This window comes from Peromyscus eremicus, chromosome 1 (genome assembly GCF_949786415.1).
Source record: "Peromyscus eremicus chromosome 1, PerEre_H2_v1, whole genome shotgun sequence".
Lineage (NCBI taxonomy): Eukaryota > Metazoa > Chordata > Mammalia > Rodentia > Cricetidae > Peromyscus > Peromyscus eremicus.
The window spans coordinates 107,245,734-107,270,155 of record NC_081416.1 but is presented as its reverse complement, the minus strand read 5'-3'; the positions used below and the strand labels follow the sequence as shown (position 1 = coordinate 107,270,155).

General features: G+C 40.5%; 1 protein-coding gene across 3 annotated transcripts in view; it reads left to right on the top strand.

Annotated features, from left to right (window-relative positions):
• LOC131917448 (lysosomal Pro-X carboxypeptidase-like) overlaps window positions 1-24,422 on the top strand; it is a 52,999-nt gene that overhangs the window by 12,616 nt on the left and 15,961 nt on the right. For 2 of the 3 annotated variants that reach the window (XM_059271291.1, XM_059271274.1), the window contains exons 2-3: window positions 16,100-16,240; window positions 21,565-21,666. In XM_059271291.1, the coding sequence (XP_059127274.1) occupies window positions 21,571-21,666 (96 nt within the window). In that variant the 5' untranslated portion in view covers window positions 16,100-16,240; window positions 21,565-21,570. Of the gene's footprint in view, window positions 1-8,621; window positions 8,745-16,099; window positions 16,241-21,564; window positions 21,667-24,422 lie in introns of those variants that run through there. The other variant, XM_059271283.1, reaches the window with a different exon arrangement.

The window sequence follows — 24,422 nt, the reverse complement described above, 5'->3', positions numbered from 1 at the left end:
TGTGTGTGTATGTGTGTGTATGTGTGTATGTGTGTGTGTGTGTGTGTGTGTGTTTGTGCTTTGATACAAGTGCCATTTAGTGAAGTTTTCCATAGGAGTCCACATATGATAAAAACAAAAATATTTGTCTACACTCAGTAAGTTTGGCCAGCTACACTGTGATTTAATAACCCAATTTAAACAAGGAACTACAAGCCAGACAGTGGTTCTGACTCATCAGATAGGAAAGTAAGGAAGTACTTGTTATTCTTAGTCAATTTTTATTTCTAAGTGGTCTGAAGCAGGGTCATGCTGCAGACACTGTCCTTTTAAACACTTGGAAACCTCCACCACTTCCTGACGCTGATGGCTTCTTCCTCTGAGGGAGCAGCTCATGGGACATGATACCTACGGAAAAGCAGGGTGACAGCTCTCTTGTCCTTGGTGCTGATGGGCTTCCTTTCTTTCCCTTGACCTTTGTCTTCTCATGAGAATGAGAAGTTCCAGCTAAGAAGGGACGTCTGTTTGCCCAAGTTTGTGCTCTAATTTCTAAGGCATGACCACTCTTTATAAGACGGGAGTCCATGTATACTGAGCCTCTTTCTGATCCTGAGTGCATCTGCCTCGCTCTTACTTGTCTGTGGACCTGGAAGTTCTGTAGCACCAAGGCTCATCTTTCTGAACACACACTTCACAAGTGCAGGCAACTCTAGGTGATGACATGCATCCTATGTCTTGACTTGTAAGTTTTGAAACATCTTTCCTTGGCCTTCTAAGATGTCTTGACTTTCCACCTTAGCTCAGTTCATGGATAGCTGAAATAATAATACAAGTGGTTTTAAGCTCCATCTAAACACATAAGACCTTGATGAAAATTGGCTTTGGTTCTTCAGTTTGAGCACCTTAAGACTAAATGCTTATATTCTCTAACATTCTTCCCAGATAGAGGTATCCTAGACTAGTAAAGAGTATAACAATTAGTTATAATATTAGTGTTATTACACTCCTTCCTTCCTTCCTTCCTTCTTTCCTTCCTTCCTTCCTTTCTTTCTTTCTTTTTTCCTTTTTTTTTTTGAGACAGGGTTCCTCTGTGTAGCTTTGGAGCCTTTCCTGGATCTTACTCTGTAGCCTAGGCTGGCCTCAAACTCACAGAGATCGGCCTGCCTCTGCCTCCCCTTGTGCTGGGATTAAAGGCATGTGCCACCACTGCCCAACATACTCCCTTCTAAAACCACCCTGCTATTTTTTATGTCTCTCTTAGCCTAGTCACTAATGTTAGGACTGGCTGATTTCATCATCTTCACACCTATCCCCCAAATCCAATCACTGAAACCTTTCATGATTTCTTCCCAATTTATATTCGCCTCTTCATGTGAATGTCTTCCTTTGTTGTGGTGCTCGCCAGTCAGCTTAGGACCTTCCTGCATGCTAGGCAAGTGCTGTGCCACCAAGCCCCACCCCAGCCTAGTCCATGCTGTGTCTTTACATTACTTTGGGTTACCTCCTATTCCATGTAGTTCCAGATTACATTATAATAGCCCTTCAGTACCTCTGTTCTTCCAGTCTCAGACTAGCTTCTCTCTTCTAGTCCAGCTTTACTGGACCCTGCTTCAATCTTAATTCTCCTACAAGACTTTCTCCTACAAGGAGCTATCCTTCCCCACACTGCCCTGGAATTTACTGTCTGTGGTATCCATTTGGCTGTTAAATGGGCTCTAATTGATGAGACTGTCTGAACTGTAATTATTTCTCAGAATGTGGTTTAACAGGTAGTTGTTATTTATATACAGTTATACTCACAGGGGCATAATGCACTTGGACTTTCTATTAAGATAAAAAAAAATTGAAAACCTGTAGGTTGGTTGCCCAGTGGAATGCAGTTTTGTTTAAAAGATGCCATGACTCACTAAATTGATTTTATAGTCCACCAATGAATCATAGCCTCCATTTTATAAAACACTGTAACTCATACAAAGAAAAATGCTTCTCATAATGGAAAAGTAAGGCTAAGAACGCGTCTACTACAGGGTGAACATAAGATATTGGAAAAGAAATGTGTGAGCATGGGGATTCAGAGGAGACAAAATTCTATGGTGGAAACAACTTCCTTTGCAGGAGGATGGTTCTATTTGAGGAAAAGAGACTTTGGTATTTATCTCCTAGACAAGATCCACAAGGAAAATTAAGGGGGCATCAGGAGAAAAAAGAACCCCTCACTCTCGGGTTTGAGTAGACTTTCTCACCAGCTCAGAGTCAAGGGTGTTGTTACAACTAGCAAAGTTCACTGTAAACATTCCTTGCATAGTGACAGCATTTTTATAAAGAAATTTAAAATAAGAACTCTTAAGGTTTAAGTGGGGAGGTGGGGGCAAGGAAGGGAGGAGAGGATGGGATTTAGGAAGGCTTAGCCAAAGCTAAGATGTATGAAAAGCAATCCTGACCCTCGCTAAGTTAATTTAAAACTTAAAAAAAAGAAGTTTGAATGGAGGCAAGTGTATAACGCTGCTCTTAGAAGCTACTTTTATGAAGTGAAAATCCCAGTGTTAGAAGTGGGCTGCTCCCTACTAGTTGGTCAGGGTGGCCCCTTAAGCTTTCAGAACATTGTAGGCAAATGCCATGGCTGTTGCTTGCCTACACAACTAGGTTATACGATCCTCTAGCTGAAGGAGCCACTGGTTATAGGACACAGAGAAAACAAACTGGAACTAGATTTAACTAGATGCTAGCCTTCATTCATTGTACCAGCGGTGCCATGCAGGCTGCTGGGGAAGGATTGTCATCAGCAGCTTCCTTAGCTGGGGACCCTTTCTGCAGAACTACCATTAGTAGTAGTGGCAAGTCTGCTATGGGAGAAAGCGGCTTTTCTGATGGGTTCATTCCAAAGAGAGACTCCATGTCTGGTACTATAAACCCTGGGAAAGCCCTTGTCTAGGGAGGTCATATTCCCTGGTGGGGAAGCTACTGCTGCTGTTTTGCTAAATGGACATGATGTAACTGTCAAATTATATCCTAAATAATTATGTTTATGCTTATAGGATAGTGCTGCCATCAGCATCCTAAATAATTATGTGTATGCTTATAGAACAGTGCTCCATCAGCTTTACTCGGAGAAAGCTTCTTTTTGCAGTGGAAAGGAGTAACTGCAGAGACTCGTAACTCGTCAAAGGACTGAGAATAAGTGACTGTTGAATGCTTAGCCATAAACAAGACATCTCTATTGCCCTCTCCTAGACACAGGGAAAATTGCAAAAAAGGGGGTCGGGGAAGAATGTAAGCCTGAGGAAGGATTGGAGTTGGGCATGGCATAGCAGTTGGACTTCTGAACTCACAGAAACTATGATTACCTGTACAAGATGGGGTCCATGTACTACCTCATGAAGCCCCACCCTCTCTGAGTATTCCTAAGTAGTAATGGCTTCTAGAGGAGGGAGAAATGTTTCCTTTAGTGGTGTAGTTGCTGGGAAGGTGCCCATGTTCGTATAAGCAGCCCTAGTGAAAAATAGTGGGTCATTACAAAGAATAGGTAAAGCATTTGTCACACAAACGCGAAGACTTTAGTTTGAATCCCCTAAGTTCACACAGGTATGGTAGTGTCTCTGTAGTCCCAGGACTTCTATGACAGGATAGGAGGTGGAGACAGGAAAACCCTGTAGTCTCATGGACCAGTTAGCCACGTATACATAATATTGAACAGCAAAGAGATCCTGTCTCAAGATGGAATGTGAGGGTTACCACCCAGAGCTGTCCTTAGACTTCCGTACATGAGCTGTGGCATGTGCATGCCCTTCTCCAGAGATGTGTGACAGTAGGAGGGGTACTAATTGGAAATAGGAGGGGGTATGTGGGAGTGAGCATGGGACAGGAGAGGTAACAGAAGTGACTGATACATATGCAATGTATACTGTATGAAAATCCTATGTGTGGCTATTGGCAACACACTTAATGGCAAGACTCTCTTTGAACTCCCACACCCTTCTCAAGTGTGTATCAACTTTATCCTAGGTGCCTTTCTCCTTTAATAGTTGACAAATTTTCTCCCTTGACGATGCATTCCTTTTGTTTTTAACAAGGGTGGGTGGGTATGATACACATTTCCACCCTCTAGCTTTCCTCAGGCTTTTGCTTTATTTTTTCTTGCTCTCCTCCAGTCTCCATCATGTGCTTATTTACCTGCAGGGCTTGTTGAGGTTTTTTGACTTGCACTTGACAAGAGGAAAGCAGGATCTCATCTATTTTGAGGATGAGTAAAAGTGGTCATTCCAAAATGATGAGCTCCATCCATGAGGTCTGAGGAATGGGAGGAAAACCTTACTTGCAGATGGTGGTGATTCCCTTCCCATTGTGAATTGCCAGCACTGTAGTTTTCAAGGGAGGGCATGCCTTTACTAAGTATAAATGGCAGACTAATTATTGTACTTTAGTCAGGTTTTGTTTTTTCTATCTTGGAGTTTGTAATAGCATAGTTATAAGACACGCTTGCTTTGTTTTATTAGGGTGCTGAGGCTGAAACCCAGGGCTTTAGTGCTAGGCTATCCATCCCTCCTTTGACTGACCTCTGTGATGTTCCGTCAGAATAAAACTTGTATACTTGCCGGGCGGTGGTGACGCACGCCTTTAATCCCAGCACTCGGGAGGCAGAGCCAGGCGGATCTCTGTGAGTTCGAGGCCAGCCTGGGCTACCAAGTGAGTTCCAGGAGAGGCGCAAAGCTACACAGAGAAACCCTGTCTCGAAAAACCAAAAAAAAAAAAAAAAAACCCCCCAAAAAAACTTGTATACTTGATTGCATGCTCACCTTTCCTGTGATCTGCCACCAGACACTAAGCGCTGTGACCACAAGACCATGTGCATCCTGTTCACCCTTAGATTTCTGCTAATTGCCCCATGGTGGTGACTCAACAAATGCTTGTCCTGTCAGTGTGTTTAGCCAGTGACAGCCATGTGTTTGTACATCCTATTAACTCTGGGCAGTTGTCATCAAAGATGTTGATAGAGTGCCAGAGCACCTGAAAGTAATCAAAGGAAGCCCCAGGGTCCCTCCCTTTTGAACTTGCTGTTATTGTTCCAAGTTTTGGTTTAGCTGAGGATGTCCTTTCCCCTTCCTTTATCTTTTTTACAGTGCTCCAAACAATGAGTGGTCTGTAGAGTATATTTTTAAGATGATGATAAGAAGTCCCTGGAGGTCATTTTATAGTGAATCAGTATTGAAAATTTGATGTTGGAGTTCCCCGGGAGGAAAAGAACTTAACAATTGCTTTCTTTAGTTGCTTCCTTTGGCGGATACTGTTCATGTGGGGACTTTGTAAAGTTCATTTTCCCCCCATGTCCTTTAAAAACCATGCATTTTTCAGTGTGACAAATAATGGTTTTTAGTACAACAAGTACTAAAACAAGTACATCATCTACAAGGATAGTATTGCATGTTTTCTAAATTAGAGTTTGTCACAAGTGTGATTTGCAGAGGATTCTCCCTGGGCGAGGGTGATTCATATTTTAGCATCATGACATAGTATTGTTCTTGCATGTTCTTTCTGTAACGCAGCAGTTTCTTGGTTGAGGATAAAGGTCAGTGGTAGAGCAACTTTCTGGGAAGCACTGTGCTTGCTCCATAGTCCCCGTCTTCATTTTGTTAGTTACCATACTAAAATAAAGTATATCACTGTACTGGTCCCCTTCCTGCCCCGTACAGTTTCCTTTTTTTCACCTATCTCTGTAGATATTTGAGTCTAGAGTCTGTATTCAAGAGAAAACAGGCAGTATTTGTCTTTCTTTTTGTCCAAATCACCTTCTCTTATTCTCCATTCTCTTTAAATCCTCCCTTCCACCCAAACAACCCCTCTTTCATTATATATATGAATGAAAACTAGGTTGTGCTTATGACAGAAAACAAGTAACATTTATCTGAGTCTGATGTATTTCACTTAACCGAGTGGTTCTCAACTTTCCTAATGCTGTGACCCTTTCATACAGTTCCTCATGTTGTGGTGACCCCCAACCATAAAATGATTTTGATTGCTGTTTCATAACTGTAATTTTGCTATTGTTATGAATCATACTATAAATACCAGATATTTCTGATGGTCTTAGGCAACCCCTGTGAAAGGGTCAGTTGACTCCCATAGGAGTCTCAACCCATAGGTTGAGAACTACTGACAACCAAATGATCCCTATCATTCATTCCCCAAATAATAGCAATTCCATTCTTCATGGATGAATAAAATTTCATGTATATATGCACTACATTTTCATTATTTTTGTCTTGAGCATCTTGGCCCATTCCATACTTTAACTATTACGACTAGATCCACAGTTCTTAAAAGAAGAAACATGAATGACCAATAAATACATGAAAATGTGTTCAACTTCCTTAGTCATTATGGAAATGCAGATCAAAATAACATGAAGACTGCATCTCAGAATGGCTCTCACTAAGAAAACACAAATACTGGCAAAGGTGTGTCATTTTACATTGCTGATGTTTATGAAAGTACGGTAGCACTATAGAAAAGTGGTTTTATTTAAACTATTTTTTATATTTTTATTCATTAATTTTGTGAATTTGGTTTGTGTGTGAGTATATCTGTATATGTATGTGTTTGTGTGTGTCCGGGGGTTAGAGGAGACCTTTTGGAATCAGTTCTCTTTTTACCATGTGAGTTCTGGAGATGGGATCATCTTCAAGGATGTGATCAGCCTTGATAGCAGCTGTCTTTACCTGCCGAACTATCTCACTGGCCTGAAAGGTAGTTTCTTAATTCTTCAGAAATAACAAAGTGAAGACTGTGGCCTGTGGTGTCCAGTGTTTCATCAGCATAGAACAGGAACCAAAAAGTCTAAGAACAATTTAGCCCCTCGATTTCTATCAATAGCCTCCAAGAGTTTTGGTGGAAAAGAATGCAAATAGAATATGCTCTGTTTACTTTATCAAATACTAGGGATGGGGCATGCCAGCCTTGTGGCTCTGACTAAGTACTGCGTCAGGGCCCTTAGTGTTTAGATGACCACAGTCAGGGCTCTGCACAGTCATCTAGGAATGAGTGATATGGTAGCAGCTGCTGTCTAGGAGATGTTCTCTTTGTTGATTGCTACTGAAAAGACACTGTAGATACAGGTACTGCATTCTTTTCCTCAGAGGGGTCCTTCTGTTCATTCAAGGATGTTTTATGAAAATGGAAAATTAATATTTCTATTGTAGCAATTGAAGATAGACTAGGATTTGAAATTTGGCTAATCTATTCCCCCAGTTTATTATTTCTACAATCATCTTCCACTGGGAACTTTCTGTAGTGTTCTCTTTATTCATCTCCCTTTATTTAAAAGTCTCTTCCAGGTCATCTACAGTATGGGGGTCTCCGCAAACACCAGGGCCAGCAGAGTGACAATTTCATGAGGCAAGAAGGAAATCTGGTTCAACATGACTCAGTAGCTGGTGTTGGTTCAGACTTCTAGAGTCTGACACTAGACAGTTTATTTTAGGCATTTAAGTACAAAATTGTAAGTTTGAAAAAAGTTTCTTGGTACCAATAATCTCAATCCTGTGTGCACAGTAAAGTTTAAGGCATAACTAAATTGAAAGTGTTTTGCAAAATACATGTGATCTCTGTAGACGAATTTCTAAACAGTCTTATTAAATAAGAAACACAGAGCCAAATACAGAGTTAAAGCCAAAGAGATCAGAGCAAGAGCCACCTAGCTTTAGCTTACCACCAGCAGTAGCTTCCCCTCAGAGAGACCTTCTAATATCTGACTTATGTTTTTATTGCTTTCCTGTTCTGCTTTCTTATTGGCTATGAGCCCAGCCACATGACTTCCTCGTCACTGCCTGTCTATACAGACTTCCTGGTCTCTATGGTTGGTACTGGGATTAAAGGTTCACGTCACCACGCTTGGCTGTGTCCTTGACCACACAGAGACTCTGCCTGCTATGTGACTGGATTAAGGGTGTGGGCTACCACCGCCTGACTGCTGTCCCTGGCTCGCTATGACCTCTGATCTCCAGGCAAACTTTATTTATTAACATACAAATAAAATCACATTTCATCACAATTAAAATATCACCACAGACCTCTTTCATAAAGATGGGTTCTATAGCTTAAGGGCCTAGGGGAGAATCTAATGTGGTCAAGGTGATTATAGAGGTTACCATGCTACAAAGTACATGTGACACCTTCCTTAAGGATGGATTCTATTGACTGAGAAACAGTGTTCAAAATGAAGGAAGGGAGAGTTTGGGTTAAACTTAATAGCCTGGAGGATTTGGGTGTGGCCTGGCCCTACAGATAGCATAAGACATCAGGGTATTAACTACATCATTCCCAATCCTTTGGGTGGAAAACAGGAACATAACCCTTCCATTGAAGAGACAACAACCCTGAGTGTTAACATTCTTGGTTTCCTTAGTGCTTATTTGTGAGCTCAAGGACCTAATACCCTGTACACCACAGCACAGCCAAGATAGATTTGTTTTTAAAAAGCAAATGGAACTAAATCCTAAAGCTCTTAGTGGAGTTCCATTACCCTTCAAATTAAACAAAACTCTTTCAGTTCTAAGAATCATTCTGCATCATCCTATGGTTTACATGTAATCTGGCCCTTATATTTCCCTTCCTTCTTTTCAAGTTATTTCCTTGGCTGCCTCCTTTAGACTTCATCTCCAATGCCATCCCCCTGGAAAGACCTTCAGTACTGGCTTTTGGAACAAAGAACTATAAGCTTTGAGGTGAAAACAGCTTCTCATTTCTGGAGGTTACAAGTCCAAACTTAAGATGTGAGTAGGATTAGTTCCTTGTTGGGGGCTATCTTAGTTACTTTTCTATTGCTGTAAAAAGACACCAAGGCAGCTTATATAAGAAAGTGTTTATCCATGGACCTAGGGTTGGCTCTGTTTCTACATCAGTTGCTGAATGAAGGTACACAATGTATTAATGTATTCCCTGTGTATCCATGGACCTACTATATTCCAGGTGCTATTCTAATCACTGATGACTTGACAAGGGACAAAGAAAAGTCCCCATCTCAAGTTCTGTTCCAGTGATCCTATTCCACTCACCACTAGTTTAAGAGATACTCTCAGCTTTCCGCTACGTTTCTCTTTGTTGGAAGATTTCCATCTAAATCTGATAGCGGCTTGAAGAATCTAATGTCACTTCCTACCTCTTCCCCTCATAAAACCATATCCTTCTTACACTAACAGCTTTTTCCTCGAAGCTTGCTCTGTACAGTTCACAGGTTTGCACATGTTGTTGTTCTGTTTGCTTGAGCTGCTCATCTGTATCTGAGAACATTCTGGTTAGGCTTCAAGTTCGGCATGCATGTCACTCCCCTACAGGCTGCTTCCCATGATTCCATGGGTGGGATACTTCTCTCCTTCTGAATTCTCTAGCATCCTGTACACAGAACTCAGCCTTGTTATGGTGTGCTTGTTAGCACGTTCATCACATTTGCCAAGTTCTCAATAGGGTCTTACCAAGTTCTTTCCTTCAAGTCTTTGTTTAGTGAGTATTGACTGCACCATTTCCTAAAATAAATGTTTTACCTGAAAGGAAGATGTAATACTGTATGATTTGGTGAAATTTTGAAGAATTTTAAAGATTTATTTTATGTGTATGAGCGTATTGCCTAAATGGATATATGTGCACCATGTGTGCCTGGTGTACTTGGAGGTCAGAAGATTGTGCCACATATGCTGGAATAGAGTTATGGAGGGTTGTGAGCCACCATGTAAGTGCTGGGAATTGAAACTGGGTACTTTGTAAGAGCAACAAATAGTCCTAACCACTCAGCAATCTCTCCTGTCCTCAATTTTGAATGTTTTAAAATCTATTTATGAGTTAATTTTATTTACTACAGAAGCATGTCTCATTCTAACGTGGAATTCCTTAATTCTCTTTTGAGTCACTTGCCCCTTTCAATGTTAACCTCTATCCTGACTTCCAACATACATTTTGACTCCTGACCTTAAAAAGGAGGGAAGTGGAGCTAGCTGTGGTGGCACACCTTGTAACCCCAACACTGAGGAGGATTGCTGAGTTCAAGGCCAGCCTGGCTACATAGTGAGTAGCAGGCTAGTGTAAGCCATGGAGCAAACGAACATGAGAAACAAAATTAAAAGGGGAACAATTGCCGGATTTCAGTGATATGAATATGTATTTAAGAAAGACAAGAAAAATTTGGGTATGGTGGTACATGTCTCTAATCCCAGCACCCAGGAGCCTGGAGCAAGAGGTTCTCAAGCTTTTGCTCAGTCTGGTCTTCGTCCTTAAATAGATGAGAGAGAGAGAGAGAGAGAGAGAGAGAGAGAGAGAGAGAGAGAGGGAGAGAGAGGGAGGGAGAGGGAGGGAGAGGGAGAGAGAGAAAAGGAGGAGAAAAGTGAGAAAGATGGAAAGAATTGGCATCTCTGTAGCATGTAGATCTTTACCCAAGAGCTTGGCCTTGAGGTCTAAGTTTCCATCTGTCCTGCGTGTATGATCTAATTTAAAGTTAATGGGCTCTCCTACTTTACTATGTGTTTGATTAGTATAGTGATATTTTAATCTGAGAGCTGTAGTGGTACTAAGCTTCCTTAGGCCCTGTGAGTTATCAGTCATGCTGTGCTCTTCTAGTACTATTTAGCCAACAAGTGATGCCAGAATCTTTGAATGAAACTATTACTCATTGTGTAATTACACACACACACACACACACACACACACGCACGCACACACACAAACACACACACAGGAATACTTGAGATATTTGAAGGGTGGGAAGTCTCCACCTGTCTTAGCAGTAGAGCATAAAGTATTTAGCTTCCATAACATTTTGGCAATTTAGAAAATTATTGCCCCTCTTGGGCTTCTTGTCAAAGGGAAGTTCCTGGGCACTTCAGAGGTATTGGAGAGTGATTGAATCTATTGTCCTACCAAACAGGAAAATACATTTTCCTCAATAGTATTAGATGCTATTTATATCACTATTAAATTTATAAATACTTCTCATATTTGCTCAGATATTGGATTCCAGAATATAACACATCTGTGAAAAACTTAAGCTGAATGTGGTAGCATATACTTATAATCCCATCAGGCAAGAAGCAAAAACAGGAGACCATGAGTTTGAGACTAGCCCGGGCTATGTAGTGAGACTTGTCTTTCTCACACATACAAAAGTAAAAACATTAAAATAAAAAATGGCCTCATCAAATAAAAGGAAAGTTCATAGTTTAATTTTTATTAGACAAAATTTTACTGTTAGCAAAGGAACCTCATTCTTAGAAACATGATGAGCCATTGCTTTAGAATCACATGCTATTATTTATAAAGTGTTGTCTTGTATGAAGGTATTGTGGTAGCTATTGCCATTCTAAATTGCCAAAATGGTGGGGATGCAAAAAACTCTACTTCTCCTGCCTTTCAAGCTGACAGTTTACTACAAGAAGCTGACTCCTACTCTTTTTTTTTTTTTTAAAAAAAAACTACTTTTTTTTTTTTTTACTTCTATGATGGATCACTGTTTTTGTTTTTCTTTTACTTGCCATTTTTGTCTTCCCATAATATTTCATTTCTATGTTATAAGAAGAACATATTATAAAAAATATTACAGAAGGAAGAGACTGCTGTGTCTTTCTTGTTTATTATAGAAAAAAGCATGCCAAGAATAGGTATCATGGCGTTGGAGAGGTGGTTCAGTGGTTAAGAGCACTGACTGCTCTTCTAGAGGACCATCAAATCTCAGCCAAACATGGTTACTCACAACTCCCTGATCTACAAGTCCAGTTCTGGGGGTCTGATGCCTTCTGGCATCCCTGGACACTGCACTCACATGGTATACAGACATACATTCAGACAAATACTCAGACCCATAAGATAAATCTCAATTTTTTATTTTTTTGAGAATAGGCTGTTGCATAGAAAGGTGCTTCATTTGAAGAATAGCTGAGGAAATGCCTACCATCCATCCTTGTGGACTCTAGGATATATATTTGTAGTGTGTGCTAAGCATGCATAAAGTCTTAAGTTTAACTCCAACACCAAAATAAAGGGTGGAAGCAAAAGCTCAGGTATTAGCAGTGAGGCAGAGGGAAGAAGAATTCCTGGTTGTCAGCTTCACCCTCTCTTGTCATCGTTTCTCTGCTGTCACATTCCCGTCCGGGAAAGCTGTTGCCCTTAGGACTCTTTCAGTTACATTCAGTCTCCAGCGCTTCCTGTCTTCCTATTGTAGAGACAAGTAAACGTAGAGTGTTTAGGCAGGTTTTCAATAGCTTTGACACAGTAAAGTGGGAATAAACAGAGAGTCATACCCAACAACACTTCATTCATAAGACATGGCATTGCTCTCCATTCTTATCCTAGCTCAGAGAATGCCAGAGCTTGCAGTTTAGGACTGACTCGAGATACACAGGCTTCTCCAGCGACAGTGACAGGGCCTGCCTGTGTTCCTTGTTCATTCTCAGTTTTGGCTCCTTCTTTGAGGTCTTGTGCCCTTTCTACTTGGAGTTGTCCTTCCCTTCAGGAATCAAATGTGCTTGGGAGCATTGTCACACCCCATTTGAGAAGCTAACAGAATGCAATGCCACAGTCTCTGAACTCACCCACAACACACACATCTAAGTGGGGAGAGGAGGTGTTCATTTCTTTATCTGGGTTAGGGTTGCACAGAAGAGAGCTCTCCCTCAAGGTGTATTGACTCATTCTTTTTTGTCATGTTTATCTCTGAGGATACCTTTTATATCTTTAATAAAATTTCTGCTAGCTATTATAATAATATATTATATATAATAATATATTATAATAATGTATCTGAGTGCCTAAATAAGACCACCACATAGCGAGATCCTAAAATGAAATGCTGTTGAGAAAGAGTGTGGTTTTCTTTTTTAAGTCAGTTGACCTAATTGAGTTAAACATAGCACTGCAGTAATGATTATCACCAAGGGCAGCAAAAGAACCAACATTCCATGTATTTTTGGACTGTAACTTAGTAAATGGCTTATGGTTGTGTCCACAGATTTTAGAGGAAGATTCTTGAGTGGCTTCTGGTGAGGGGTGAAGCCTGTTGTCAGCCCTATCTATAACTAACTGTATGTTATGAAAAAAAACACAAAGAGTTTAGGAATCAGTGTTTGTCAAAGCATGGAAAAAGAACTGTGTTATTTAAGAAATTATGTGACTTCTCTGAGGGTCATCATCCTATAATAAGACATTAATGTCCACAGTTGATGGAGATGGCCAGGTGACTGATAGCATGAAGTAGGTACTCTGTGTTTTTTCTATCCTTACTGCTCCCAAATTGTCACCCAACTATGCTTAATAGATATAATATTATTTCTGGATGTATGCTTTATTCTCGGGCAGTTAAAAATGCAAACGTATCTTTGCCACGGTAGATTTTATTTAGAGGATGACCTCATTCCCTCTTGCCCTCCCTGCTCTCAAATCCTTGCCACATTTCTACACGGTGAAGCAGGCAGCATCTTCTGAATTTTTCTTTTTTACTGTAGAAAGAACTGCTGTGTGACCCGAAATGTGCTTTCCCTTCCAGGTCATGCCTGTGAGGCTTTCACGGCATGTAACCTACTTTTGTTATGTCCCTAAGGCAAGTTGTAGAAATGATTCGAAGTTCCATCTGTTGACCCTGGCCGAGGCTTTTGAGCCCTTTGAGCTCAGCTTGCTTAGAGCAGTGCTGGTCAGATTGCTTTTGTGGTCCTTTCATGCTGTTGTTTCTCAAGTCCCCATTGTAGGCCTTGGAAAGTGACATGTGGATCTCAGTCTGGACAGCAGAGGGCGCACTGTCCCGGTGTGTGTGTGTGTGTGTGTGTGTGTGTGTGTGTGTGTGTGTGTGTGTGTGTCTGGACAGCAGGGGGCGCACTGTCCCAGTGTGTGTGTGTGTGTGTGTGTGTGTGTGTCTGGACAGCAGGGGGCGCACTGTCCCAGTGTGTGTGTGTGTGTGTGTGTGTGTGTGTCTGGACAGCAGGGGGCGCACTGTCCCAGTGTGTGTGTGTGTGTGTGTGTGTGTGTGTGTGTGTCTGGACAGCAGGGGGCGCACTGTCCCAGTGTGTGTGTGTGTGTGTGTGTGTGTGTGTGTGTGTGTGTGTGTGTGTGTGTCTGACCACTTGGTACTGAAAATTCAGTTCTGTAGCTGCCCTTGATGTTCCTGATGATGTGAAGGAGCCAGGAAGATGCTGGGAATTTAAAGGACATTTCATGGTGTATTTCTGGTTTAACACTTATGGAAACCCTCAAAAAAAAAAAAAAAAAAAAAAAAAAAAGTTGACACTGTAAGAATAGTTCTTGTAATTCATTATCTCTTGCCCATCTTCAGTATTCCCCTCTTAGGATTAGTGTGCTTCCGACCAGGCCTGGCATCGTTAATACCATCACTTCAAATCATGGAGATATTTAGCCTCCATCATCCTAAAGGCTCCGGTATAGCTTTTTCTTGTAGTTGTATGTGAATGTTATCATCTTAAGAGACTTGATAGTTATATTTCAGTGGTAGCTCACAATTTCAAAAGGTTAAAAAATAAAACTTTAAAAATATATCCAAAGTTTCAAAATGTTTATTGTCTTTTTTATTTTTGACATGGTTTAGCTATCTTGCAAAGTCCAAGTACCCTAAGTATGTTATTTCTTTCAGCGTAGATGAAACTTCAGTTCACGTACATTCACTTCGCTTATTTGTGCTAGAGTGAATCCAAGATAATAGTGTTACATTCTATCTCTCAAATCTTTCAGGGTACAGCTGTTAAAAATAAAAACATTTTCTTATGCATCCAGAGTAATGTGGTGACTTCTGTCAAGTATTTAGTATCATTTAATTCCTTGTCCATATTAAGATCAACACAATCACTCCAGTTTATCACTTGCATCTTATTTGTTCAAACTAGGATCCAATCCTGGATGGCATTTTCTCTGGTAATTATGTTCCTTCAAACTCACTTAATCTAAAGCAATCCTCCAGCCATCCATTGCCCTGTAAAATGTACCACCTTCAGATTTGCCCAGCTGCCTTTCAGAGACTTCCGTTTACTCTGCCACCCTTTGTATATCCCCCTTTGGAGTAAATCTAAAGTTAGGATTAAGATAAAAATGACTTTTAGTTAACAAGAAAATGCCTTATAGCTGGATCTCAAGCAGGCATTTCCTCCACTGAGGCTCCTTCCTCTGATGACTCCAGCTTGTGTCAAGTTGACACACAAAACCACCCAATACATATTCTAGTGATTTTCATGAATTGAATGTTTCAATCAATTACAGTTTTTATTCTTTTTGTGGTCAATTTGTTTTATGCTAAGCTTATTAAAATGTGAGCCAATAATAAATAGTTCTTTGTCTTTGGCTCCTTCATCCATTAATGCAACTCTGTTGTTTTTAAGCATGCCTTCGCTCTTTTGTGCAGTAGGATGCATAAGCCTATCTTATAATTTCTTTGTCCCAAATGTCAGTCAGTCACTTTGATAACAAGACTTAGTTCCTTTATTGGCTCTTTTTCTTAGAAGTTGTGTTAGACATCGAAACCTCAACATTTAGAATGTCTGTTAGTATTGGAATCACACAGTTCATAGATCTTTTCAGTGGTCTAATTGGTTTTTTACTTTTATGTTAAAAATTTGAATGATGAAAATTCAGATAGTAAGGCATTTTGAAAACTAATGGAATACATTGACTATTTGAAAAGTACTAAGACATTTGATTATGTCCCCATCACCCTAAAAAGGTAAGTATGGTAGGTGATACTTAATGTTCAATTTATCCACTCTACAATATATACATATTTCAGAATATCATGTTGTAACACTATAAGTATGTACAGTTTTTATTTCTCCATTAAAATTAATCAGATAAAATAAATCAAATTAAAATTTTAAATTTTGACTTTATTATGTTTTTAACAAACTACTTGATTTTGTAATATCTTTTCTTTTAACTGAAAATCTTGACCACCATAACAAATACTGTTTTATCCTAGTATATAAGCAAAGTAATTTCAAATGACATTAGTACTGATAAGACCAAATGAACATTAAATTTTGTTTTGATCATTTTTGTAGTATAGGTTGATTTCAATGGAAGAATGAGTCACCTTAATGTTAATTTCAATTACTTTTCCTTGAAATATGTCTTGCTTGTTTTGTCTTTATCATAGGTTGACCACTTTGGATTTTCTGACACAAGAACTTTTAAGCAGCGGTACCTCAAAGCTGATAAACATTGGAAAAGAGATGGTGGATCAATACTTTTCTACACTGGTAATGAAGGGGACATTGTCTGGTTTTGCAATAATACGGTATGTACACATGAGTGAAACAGTATCTTTTATAGTGATAAATGGGAGAAAATGTTTAGCAGTGTAGATGACCAAGAATTACTGTTTTTAACTGTAATGATCTTTAAAAATAAAGAGTGAGCAAGATGGTTCAGCTGGCAAAGGCTCATGACCTGACTTTATCCCTGAGACCCACATGATGGAAGGAGAAAACTAACTACTGTAGGTTCTTCTTTGATGTCCTCGGGTGTGATATGGCATGTGCCCTCCCCCAAATAAGTAAATAAGTGTAATAAAAAATAAAATAAAATGAACTTAATAGTAATAGAAAGATGGCAAAGTTCACCAGTGAATGAAAAATGTCAGTGAGACAGGGCCATTGGCTAGGAATTCAGAGCCAGCCTGTACTGCCATATAGTTCAAGGCCAGACTGAGCTACACGATGCCCTGTCTCCACACAGACAGACAGACAAATAGACAAAACCACTTTTTGGGGAAAATTTAATTATAAGGCCAGCAGGCATGGGAACATTATTGTGTATAGTTGGTTTGACTATGGCCTATAGAAGGTAAATGTAAGGGTAGGAATTTTTGTATGTTTATTTAATACTATATTTTTAAAGTGAAGAACTGTATTGTATATATAGTAGATGTTCAATAAATATTTATCTATTAGTAAGTAAGACTGAAACAAAACCAATGCAAAAAAAAAATTATGAAAGTTTGACTGTCAAGTTGGAAGGGTAGAGGTAAAGGAGTTGCATTTTCATTTAGTTTCTTGTTCTACTGGTTTTTGGTTTGTAAGAATTAAAATAGTATAATCTATTAGCTTGCTTCACTAACTATATTTTCTATCACTTTTTAACAATATATCTATTAACAAAACTTAACTTGGAAGGAACATAGAACTAAGAAAGTCTCCTTTCCGTTATGCCGGTGCTGTGACTAGAAAATGTCAAATTTCTACCAAGAAGCTAGTCTGTGAACTCCTGTCAAGTAGGAATAATGCTAACTCTGGTGTCAGAGTCTGGCATGGCACCACACTCAGGGCATCTTGGTAAATGTTTACTGAACTGAGTTGACAGCAAGGCATGAATCTAATTATGCTGTTACTGCATTAGTCATCTGTGATTCTTTTCTTTAGGCTGTCAAGAATTGAATCCCCAGGACATGGGGGTGCACAACTCTACATAGCACTCAGGAGGGTTGGGTAGAAGACTGTTAATTTGAGTCTATCCTGGTCTGGCTTCTATAGTGACACACAGGCTGGAAAGCCAAATAACCAGAAGAAAAAAAAAAATAAAAAATAATTTACATGTACTGAAAATAAAATAGCTCCTGAGAAATGATGTCATGGGAACCAGGTGTCCAGATTCCTGGGGCTATTTTGTGTAAATGGTACTGCCTTGTCTCTTTCCCTTTTGTTTCGGTTTTCTTTTGTCTGAGGAAGGGTCTCTCTAAGTACCCTTGGCTGTCCTAGAACATGCTATATAGACCATGCTGACCTTGAACCCAGAGATCTACCTGCCTCTCCCTCTGCCTTCTGAGTGTTAGGATTAAAGGTTTGTACCACACACATTCCTCATTTCTTTAACTCTTCTTCTGTGCCAAATCCACAGGCAACTTTTCCTGGCCAGTTCCTTTATGTTTTAATACAAGCAGAGAGATAGATGTTCAGTCATCAGACCCCAGTGCTCCTTGGGCTTCTCAGCCCCGCTGAACGCTTGCTGGGTATCCTTGTTCTCAGGTGGAAAGGAAGAGACCTGTAGGAGAGGAACAGTCCTAGCTAAGAATCAGAAGCAGATCCTAGAAGGGCAGATCCTAGGCCTCCCCATCCTTGGCATCTTCCTACACACTCACGTATTTCAACTTCACATTCACTTCTGAACATCAATGTTTTGAGAAGCAGTGAAGACCAAGCGGATTGATGAGGTTTCAGTTCTGACCACCAGTTTGCTCTTTCACTTGAGCGAGCTTTATCTCCAGCATCAGCTCTCTCCTTTGTTCAGTGGTTATAGTAAGAATACCTAACTCCTAGAGTTGTAGAGACCAAATAATAAAGAAGATGAAGGAGCTTGCTGGTACAGACTATTGATACATGACATGGATAGACCTCTCTTGAAAGATGAAATTACCCTTGAAATGGATGTAAGCAAATAATCGCTAACTGCATCATTAGTTAAGCTGCTTCCTGTCAGAGCCTGAGGTCAGCTCCACAGAGGTCTGTTCTTACTCTTATGACACTTGCAGTCTGGTGGTGTAAGATGTGTGTGTGTGTGTGTGTGTGTGTGTGTGTGTGTGTGTGTGTGTGTGTGAGAGAGAGAGAGAGAGAGAGAGAGAGAGAGAGAGAGAGAGAGAGAGTTCCTGTTGCAGCAGGTAGAATAGAGTTCTTTGCAGCACTCTGGTGTTGAGGGGAGATGGACAGCTCTGCTGGGCTGGGGCATGCAGAGGAGGATGTGCTGAGCTGGGTGTGGCTGGACCTGGGATATGTGGCTGGAGTGAGCAGCTCTGTGAAAGAGAAGTGGGGTCTTGAAAAGCACAGGTATCAGGCTAGCATGTCCATTATCCCCACAGGTAGCTCTTTTAATTCCTTAGAGATTGCTCTAAACAACCAAAGCCATTTTGAGGTTCTTATGCCTTGTTAGGGAATAGTAACTTGTTAAACACGAACAGCATTCATCAGGAATGCCATGGCTTTAATCCATGCTAAACTGATGTTGGTTATTTTTGCTCTTTTGTTGTTTTGAGGGGCCCGCCACCCAGCTCCCAAATAAATCATACACAGAGGCTTATTCTTTTTTTTCATGTGTTTTTTCATTTTTTAAAATTAATATACTTTTTTTTAGAGCTTTTAATTTTACATAATAATCTCAGTTCGTCCTCCCTCCCTCCCTTCTTCCCCCGCCCCTCCACTCCTCAGAGACTGTAAGGGCTCCTTTGGTGAGTCAACAAAGTCTGGCATACTAAGTTGAGGCAGGACCAAGCCCCTCCCCTCTGTGTCAAGGCTGAGCAAGGTGTCCCACCCTAGGGAATGTGTTCCAAAAAGCCATTTCATGCACCAGGTTAGGTCCTGGTCTCATTGCCAGAGGCTCCCAAACAGATCTACACACATAACTGTCACCCACATTCAGAGGACCTAGTTCTGTCCTATGCATGTTCCCCAGCTGACCGGCCAGAGTCCGTGAGCTCCCATCAGCTTGGTCAGCTGTCTCTGTGGTTTTCTGCATCATGATCTTGACCTCACTTGCTCCTGTGATCCCTCCTCCTCCTCTTCAAGTGAAGTCTAGGAGTTCAGTGTGGTGATATATTGTGTACCCTAATAAACTTGCCTGAGGATCAGAGGACAAAGCTAGCCATTAGATTAGACATAGAGGTCAGGAAGTGGTGGCACACACCTTTAATCCCAGCACTTGAGATCTCATGCTTTTGCTTGGGAAGTACACACACCTTTAATCCCAGGAAGTAATTTGGCAGGGCAGAGAAAGGTATATAAGGCATGAGGAAACAGGAACTCACTCTGTTGAAGCTGAGGATTTCGTAGAGGTAAAAGCTAGTGGCTGGTTGTTCTGCTTCTCTGATTTTTCAGCTTTCACCCTGATATCTGGCTCTGGGTTTTTTATTAAAAGACCATCTAAGATTCAAACAACAGCTCAGCCCAGTGCTTGGTTGTGGATCACTGCATCTATTTCCATCAGTTACTGGATATAGGTTCTGTAATGACAATTAGGGTAGTCACTAATCTAATTATAGGGGAAGGTGAGTTCAGACACTCTCTCCATTATTACTAGGAGTCTTAGCTGGTGCCATCCTTGTGGATTCCTGGGGATTTCCCTAGCACCAGGTTTCTCCCTAACCCCTTAATGGTTCCCTTTACCAAGATATCTCTTTCACTGCTCTCTCTCCCCCTCCGTTCCTCCCTCCACTTGACCATCTCAGCCCCTTCTGTTCCCATCCCCATCCCTTCCCTTCTACTCACCCCTCCCAGTTTACCCAGGAGACCTTAACTATTTTCTCTTCCTGGCGCCCTCTACGTGTGTCCTCTTAGGGTCCTCCTTTTTACCTAGCTTCTTTGGGGTTGCAGACTGTAGCCTGGTTATCCTTTGCTTTGCATCTAATATCCATTTAAGAGTGAGTACATACCATGTTTGTCTTTCTGGGTCTGGGTTACCTCATACAGGATGATTCTTTCTAGTTCCATCCATTCAGAGGCTTATTCTTAATTATAAATGCCCAACCTTAGCTTGGCTTGTTTCTAGCCAGCTTTTCTTATCTTAAATTATCCCATTTATCTTTGGCTCTGGGTATTTTCCTTTTCTTATTTCTGTAATCTTACTTTCACTCTTATTCTGTGGCTGGCTAGGTGGCTGACCCCTTCTTTTCTTGCTCCTTCTCTGGCTACTTCTTCCTCCCAGATTTCTCCTTCTGTTTATTCTCTCTGCCTTCCAGGTCTGCCTATCCTTTCTCCTGCCTTGGTATTGGCCATTCAGGTGTTTTAGAGAGGCACAGTAACACAGTGTCACAGAGTCAAACAAATGCAACATAAACAAAAATAACACACCTTAAAATAATATTCTATAACACTAAACTGTCTAATCAATTGATGCTGTTTGCCTGGGATGCTTCCTTAGGAAGGATTCAGAGGTCACTATCCAGTCAAAGAGAAAGAGGCAGATGATTAGTGAGAAGCCATCAGTGTGGGGGGAATAAGGGAGTCTAGTGGCCTTTGGTGACTGCTCTGCATTACAGCCTGTATTCAGTCTTGGCTCTGCCACCTGTGTGAACACTGAGCCTTGGGTCTCAGTGTCCTTGTCTGTAAAACCACAGTGCCTGATTCTTGTTTATTGTGCTAATTAGGTGAATTATTACATGCAGTGGTTAGAACAGTATCTGACACATTGTAATCAGGAATTAATACCTGCTGTTAGCTAATTTTCTAATATATAAGATTAAGATCCCAGGAGAGTTTAATATGCTTATTTGTCTGTTAATTACTTTATGTTGTCTGTGTATGTCTTTGGGGGGGGGCAGCTTAGATATCTCACCTCCTTCCTGCAATAGTAAGCACAGTGGAGTTTGAAGACTGACATATAGTGTTGACTCAGGTTCAGAGGTTCAGGATAAGAAAACATGAAGTGCTTAGTATATGAATAATTTGATCTTATTTTTTTCCTCTCTAGTACAGTGTGATACAGCTATTGTGGATTTTTCTGTGGAACACACATAAATTATACATTTTTTTGGAGCTCTTCCTGGTCTGGTTTAACATCTGTTTCATATCGTTTGCAAAGGTTCGATGCGATGTTTCATGGCCTAATTTTCCTTGTGAATTTGTGAACTCTTCCCAGGGGTTCATGTGGGATGTGGCTGAGGACATGAAAGCTATGCTGGTGTTTGCTGAACATCGATACTATGGGGAGTCCCTTCCCTTCGGTGAGGACACATTCAAGGTAAGTAGGTTAAAGACTTTGGGCACTCTTCTGGGTAGTTATTTGTTTAAGTTTGGAACATTTATACCCACACAGTGTGAGATCATTTTAGCTTGAACTGCCTGAAAACTCAATAATTTGTTCTTTATCTTTCCTTCATATATATAATTTGGGCGAAATGAAAATTTTTCTTTCTTTTTTCCTTTTTGTGCTAAGGATGAAACCCAAGGCAGAGTGCAGAGCAAACATTCCCACCAAGCTCTGTTCTCAGTCCTACCCTAAGGCCTTTAAAGTCATGCCTTTTTAATTGCTGTCACTTTTAGCTTAGAATTATTCTATGCATATAACTGTTTTGCCTGCCTATGTCTGTGCACCCTGTGGGAGCCTGGTGCCAGGGAAGTTGAGGAGAGGGCACTACATCCCCTGGAACTGCAGTCACACACGGTTGTAGGCCGCAGTGTGGGTGCTGGGAACCTAATCCAGATCCTTTGCAAGAGCAGGAAGTGCTCTTAACTGCTGAGGTGTCTCTTTAGCTCCCGGTCAGTTGTTTTTTCTTTGTTTTGTCTTGCTTGTGGTTCTGGGGACCTGAGCAGGCCAAACATGTTCAATGTAAGGGCTCTACCGTCAAGGAACATGTACAACCCCTGTTAGTTTATGTTTGGTCATCCAGGCTGGCTTCAGCCAGGCCCGTCTTACTCTGTTGCTGCACACAGTGTAGGGCATTTTCTTTACCTCAGTAATTCTGTTCTGTAAATTAGGCACTAAATTACTGTTCCTGCCTTAGGAGTAAATAAGTATGCAAACATATGAAAAGGATTTTTCAGTAACATATAAGCAGTAGATAAGAAAAAAGGAGCTCCGTAAGGTCATGTTACCCTTGGTGTCCCCTTTAGCTTCTCCCTTCTTACAAGAACTCCCAGCCTTGGCCTTTGTCTGGCTGTATACTCAATGAACCAGGATACTTTTTCCTCCACTGAATGACTTTATTTTACCCATGTCCTTCTAGTTATGGTAATTTCCCACAAATCCTGTTGCTAATATTTTTCTTAGGAAGCTCAGTTTTTTAAAGTTAGCATTATATTAACCAAGGACCTTATGTACTGATTATGTTTTCCAAATTACATTAAAATATGACAATAAATGTTACATTAAGATGCTTGTGTAGTACCTAATGTCTTTGATCTCATTCAATAGAGTGATACCATCCTTTTGTGAATTACCATCTAAAATAATTTGGGAATAGCCATATTTTAGGCTGTTTTGAAAGGAGCTTTTAAAATTTTATATTCAGTTAGCTGAGTTTTTTATGTTATGATGAGTAAAAAAGTTTAAAATGCACAAATGCTCTAAGTCAATGGCAGAGTGGTTTGTTGTAATTATTGGGGCTGGATGACAAGTTTTGTTCTTTAGTTTAGTATCTTATAAACACATGTGACTAGAGGAGTGAACAGGCCCCCAAACCATTGGGAAACAGTCGAGTTATTGTACCTTGCATTTTAACCTTCTGTAGCTTGCTACAATCAATACTCTACTAGCAAAGTGGACCCACACCTGTTTTTGATATACTTTTTTTCTATTTCTGTGCTCACAAAAGTTGTCGAAAGCATAAGGGATGTTATGCATGCTAGTTGAGAATTGAAAACAGCTGTACTCAACTATATATAATGCCATATAAAATGGAAGTAAAGAATAGCAGTGAGAGAGGAGAGGAGAGAAGCCTCATACATTTTGGATGAGGGTGAAGGTTAGTGGAGTAGGTGAAGCATGCAGGAGAAAAGGAATGCTAGGGACCTTGTGACCAAGTAGTATATTAATTAAGGGGTCAGGGTAGTGAGACCTAGAAGGAAGGTCAAGTAGGAGAGTCTGGACAAAGGTATATAGCTGTATCAGTTGTCTAGTGCCATGTATATGAAGCTGTCCTGACTTACAAGAGTAGTAAACTTATTACTGTTTGTGCTTGGTTGTTTAGAGATATGGTCTAGCTATATAGTGCAGACTGGTCTTGAACTTATAATCCTCTTGCTCTGTCTCCTATTCCAGTGCTGGAATTACAAGCATGAGCAAACACACTAGAATGGTGCAAAGCATTCATTACTTCACAGTTCCTGTGAGTGTGGAATTAGGAATAGCTTAGTTGGTTCTACTTCAGAGTCTCTCTAGGCTAAAATGTCCGAAAAAGTGGTAGCCATCGGAAGGCTTGTATCCATTCATAGCAGGTCATCAGAGAAATAGTAAATTGCTATGGACACTGGCAAGAGGCCGATGAGCTTCACCTCCTATAGAGTCCAATGTGCCTATGTGATGAGCTTTGTGATGTAGCAGCTAACTTTTCTCAACACTGCAAACCAAGGTGGAAGCTGAAGTGAACAGGTCATTAGAAGGTAGCCATGTATCATAGCATCTACCACATTGTATTCACTAGAACCGAGTCACTAAGTGTAGCCCAAGTCCAAAGGAGTGAACTAGGTTATATATAAAGAAAGGAGTGTGAAAAGTTTATAGATGCATTTAAACAACACCTTTTAGCCTTCTGAGTTGAACACTTCTTCATCTTGCAGAGGAAAATGGACCCGCACAGAGAGCTAAATCGCTGAGGGGATTTCCTTTTACTCGAGGATCATTATTTTCCATTGATACATTGTTTCCCTTCTAGTTTAATAGCTGTCTGTGATTGGTAGCAGAGTTTCTTCCCATTGTTGCTGTAGCAAATATATAATCTTTCTAGTAAGGAGGAACTAAGGGCTCAAGAAGCCTCCCTTTACATACCCTGTGGTTGT